At 36.7% G+C, this 3,082-nt stretch overlaps 1 protein-coding gene across 2 annotated transcripts; it reads left to right on the top strand.

The window, feature by feature from the left end:
* Positions 1-214: 214 nt before the first annotated feature.
* On the top strand, positions 215-2,415 carry LOC120114235 (axial regulator YABBY 1-like). Of its 2 annotated transcripts, none has more exons than XM_039135200.1 (7): positions 215-371; positions 574-729; positions 849-969; positions 1,635-1,683; positions 1,762-1,837; positions 2,007-2,081; positions 2,157-2,415. In XM_039135200.1, the coding sequence occupies exons 1-7, from the start codon at positions 279-281 to the stop codon at positions 2,202-2,204; spliced, it is 618 nt and encodes a 205-aa protein (XP_038991131.1). In that variant the 5' UTR covers positions 215-278; the 3' UTR covers positions 2,205-2,415. The 2 variants fall into 2 exon arrangements, with proteins under 2 accessions (XP_038991131.1, XP_038991132.1); XM_039135201.1 differs by having other exon boundaries at positions 216-371; positions 2,161-2,415.
* Positions 2,416-3,082: the final 667 nt, after the last annotated feature.

Genomic DNA, 3,082 nt, shown 5'->3' with positions numbered 1-3,082 from the left:
ATGTATGTTTGCTACAAAGAAGGGATTTCTATATTTCTTTGTTCGTTTTTTTCCTCCAGCCACATACTCTCTTTTTTGCCGTCTTTATATCTAGCATACCAAGGAAGGTCCATCCATCCATCTTCTCACTCTCTTTTCTCTAACAACTCCTAATCAAAGAAAAGCAGATCCAAGGTGGTTGTTAAGCTGTCATTCTATCAATCAATCAATCCCACCGAAGAGAGATAACATTGATCAAACAATTTTAAAAGAGAAAGCAAAGGGGGGAATCAAAGAAGATGTCATCATCTTCCACCTTGTCTTCGGACCACCTTCCTCCCTCCGAGCAGCTCTGTTATGTCCATTGCAACATCTGCGACACTGTCCTTGCGGTATTCTTTACACTTTGTTTCCCCTCCTTGCTTCTCCCCACCACTTTCCTTCACTTTCACTCTCCATGGTTTAGCCTTTTGTTTTACCAATTAGGTCTCACTCTTACTTAGGGTTTCCTTTTTCACTTTCTAATTAGGTCTTTGCTATATATGTCTCCTTTATAATCATGGGGGATTCTTTGTTTTTGTGCTATATATATAGGTTAGTGTTCCTTGCACAAGTTTGTTCAAGACTGTAACGGTTCGATGTGGTCACTGCACCAATCTTTTGCCAGTGAACTTGCGTGGTCTACTTTTACCATCCACCAATCAATTTCATTTGGCTCACAGTTTATACACTCCTTCACAAAATCTTCTGGTATGGCGATTTAAGATATTAGAAGATTAAGCAGAAAGTTATTGGTTTCTTCTAGCTGTAAGCCTGTATTTTTTACTGGTGCTTTCATAGTTGATTTGATGCCTTTCATTGTTTTTCAGGAAGAGATCTCAAATACTTGTCCAAATTTGATGCTCAATCAAGCTAATACGAGTGACATCGCCTTACACACTCGTGGAGTTGCTGCTGATGAGCTTCCAAGGCCTCCATTTATAAACAGACGTGAGTTTTTTTTTCCTTTTTTTTGAAGACTCATTGCTGTTCGTATGGAACTATTAAAACTCTTTTTGTAAAACCCTCTGTTCCCCCCCCCCCCGGGGGCGGCGCCTCAAAGATCCAAGATTCTTGCAAAAGAAGGAAATGAAGTCTTTCATCAACAATATGTTAAAAACACTTTCATTGCCTGCTATTTTAGCCTTCTGTTTTAAAATCAGACGCCCTGATTTAGACAAGAAAATAAGAACTGTTCTTGCCTTTCACTATAACTTGACAGTTCATGAAATAATATTTCTTTAATAGTTGCAAAACTTGCCCACATTCCCCTATATCATTACCATGACCCAGAAAACCAAGATCATGACATCATAGCCTGGAAGCTAATCAGTTTCTTTTCAGCTTTGAAACCTTGATCCCATGTTATAATTGGTAATATCAAACGCCTGCCCTAGTTTACAAGTTAAGAAAACGTCACCTTGACAGTTTGGGTGCCCTTCCTTTAAGGGAATCAGTAAATGTAAAGAATTTTCTTCCACCCCGGAAATGTAAATAGGCATAGCATAAACTTAAGGAAAATTTTGAACAGTGAAATTTACATAATGAAGGTGAAATGACAGTCCAGTACACGTTAGTATACTGAACTTCTAATGTGGGTGTTTGTCTATCTTTAGCTCCGGAGAAACGACAGAGAGTCCCCTCTGCGTACAACCGATTCATCAAGTAAGCAATCAATATAATCCATTCTCTTGAAATGTGAATTTGATTATGTAAATGGAAATGAATCTGTGATGCACACAGGGAGGAGATCCAACGCATCAAGGCAGGAAACCCTGATATAACTCACAGAGAGGCCTTCAGTGCAGCTGCGAAGAACGTAAGATTTCTTTGGCTTCCATTACCAAATTAAGATAGAGTTTCTTATGTATGTAACAGAAGAAAAAACAAAGTAATTAGGGTTTCATTTAAATTATTCATCTCTATTCCTACACACAGTGTTTTGATAGGATCCTTTGGCTGATCCTATTTTGTTTTCTTTTTGTCAGTGGGCTCACTTCCCACATATTCACTTTGGCCTCATGCCTGATCAGCCTGCCAAGAAGGCTAACGTGAGCCAGCAGGTTACTTTTGCACCCCTTTATCTCTGATTTACTACTACATTATTACTTATCTGATCAGATTTATTTTTCCTGTAGGAGGGCGAGGGTGTTCTCATGAAAGATGGGTTTTTCTGCTTCCACTGAGCTTAGCTATGGAAGCTGATGCTATTAGGGTTTAGTAGTTCTACGTAGTAATATTTAAGCATGCATGTAGTTTTACTTTTAGGTAACATCCTGTGTTCTTGAACTTGGAAAACCTAACTCTTTAATCTCATTCGAATCTTTGCTAATCAACTACTATTAGTTTAAACTCTCTTATCCCTTTGCTAGTTTTAATTAGTTAACCATTTCGTCACTCTTTGTCTTATGAGACAGATATCTGTAGTTCTGTACTGCATTCTGTTTGTTTGAATTCGTCCATTTGTATCACATTATGATGTGATAATTTGTGGGATTTTGCATGTCCATCGGTCCATTCTATTTTCCACGAGTACAATCATTTCCTCTTTATAATTGAGATGAATCATCAGAAAGTTCAAAAAACAAAGCAGAAGAAATTGAATTGAAGTTCTTAATGTCGGTAGAAGTAGAACAAGGGAAGTCATTATCACAAGAAGCTAATTCAAGACAACGTGGATAAAGTAGAAATAATTAAAGGAATTGTTATATGTCATGCGCATAATGTGTATATGCATGTCAGTGGGGTTTGCTTGAAATAATATGTAGACCTGTACAATCCTTCCAATAAAAAAAATCAAACTTTGAAAGTTGAGTAAGACACATAATTTTATATTAAAAGAATGAATTGGTAAAATTTTAAGTAACGAAAACGTATTATTAATAATAAAATATAAAAAATAAAAATATATCCAAATTTAAAATTTTTAGAGACATTATTCTCAATCGTCCCTCCTATACATAGCTGGCGGGGGTGCTTTTGATACAAATTGGCGATTAAGAGCCATATTTATATGTCATAATATTGAGGGTAATATCTGATTGTTGAAGGAATGGATCAGAGC

The sequence above is a fragment of the Hibiscus syriacus genome, unplaced genomic scaffold (assembly GCF_006381635.1).
Source record: "Hibiscus syriacus cultivar Baekdansim isolate YM2019G1 unplaced genomic scaffold, ASM638163v2 tig00110221_pilon, whole genome shotgun sequence".
NCBI classification, from domain to species: Eukaryota; Viridiplantae; Streptophyta; class Magnoliopsida; order Malvales; family Malvaceae; genus Hibiscus; species Hibiscus syriacus.
The sequence above is the reverse complement of the archived record's forward strand: the minus strand, read 5'-3'. Positions and strand labels throughout refer to the sequence as shown.

Excerpts from the sequence above, each read along its gene's own strand:
- LOC120114235 (XM_039135200.1), top strand. The coding sequence starts at position 279 with ATGTCATCATCTTCCACCTTGTCTTCGGACCACCTTCCTCCCTCCGAG. Across the intron at positions 1,684-1,761 it reads GCGTACAACCGATTCATCAA|GGAGGAGATCCAACGCATCA; the intron begins GTAAGCAATCAA and ends TGATGCACACAG. Across the intron at positions 2,082-2,156 it reads AGGCTAACGTGAGCCAGCAG|GAGGGCGAGGGTGTTCTCAT; the intron begins GTTACTTTTGCA and ends TTTTTCCTGTAG.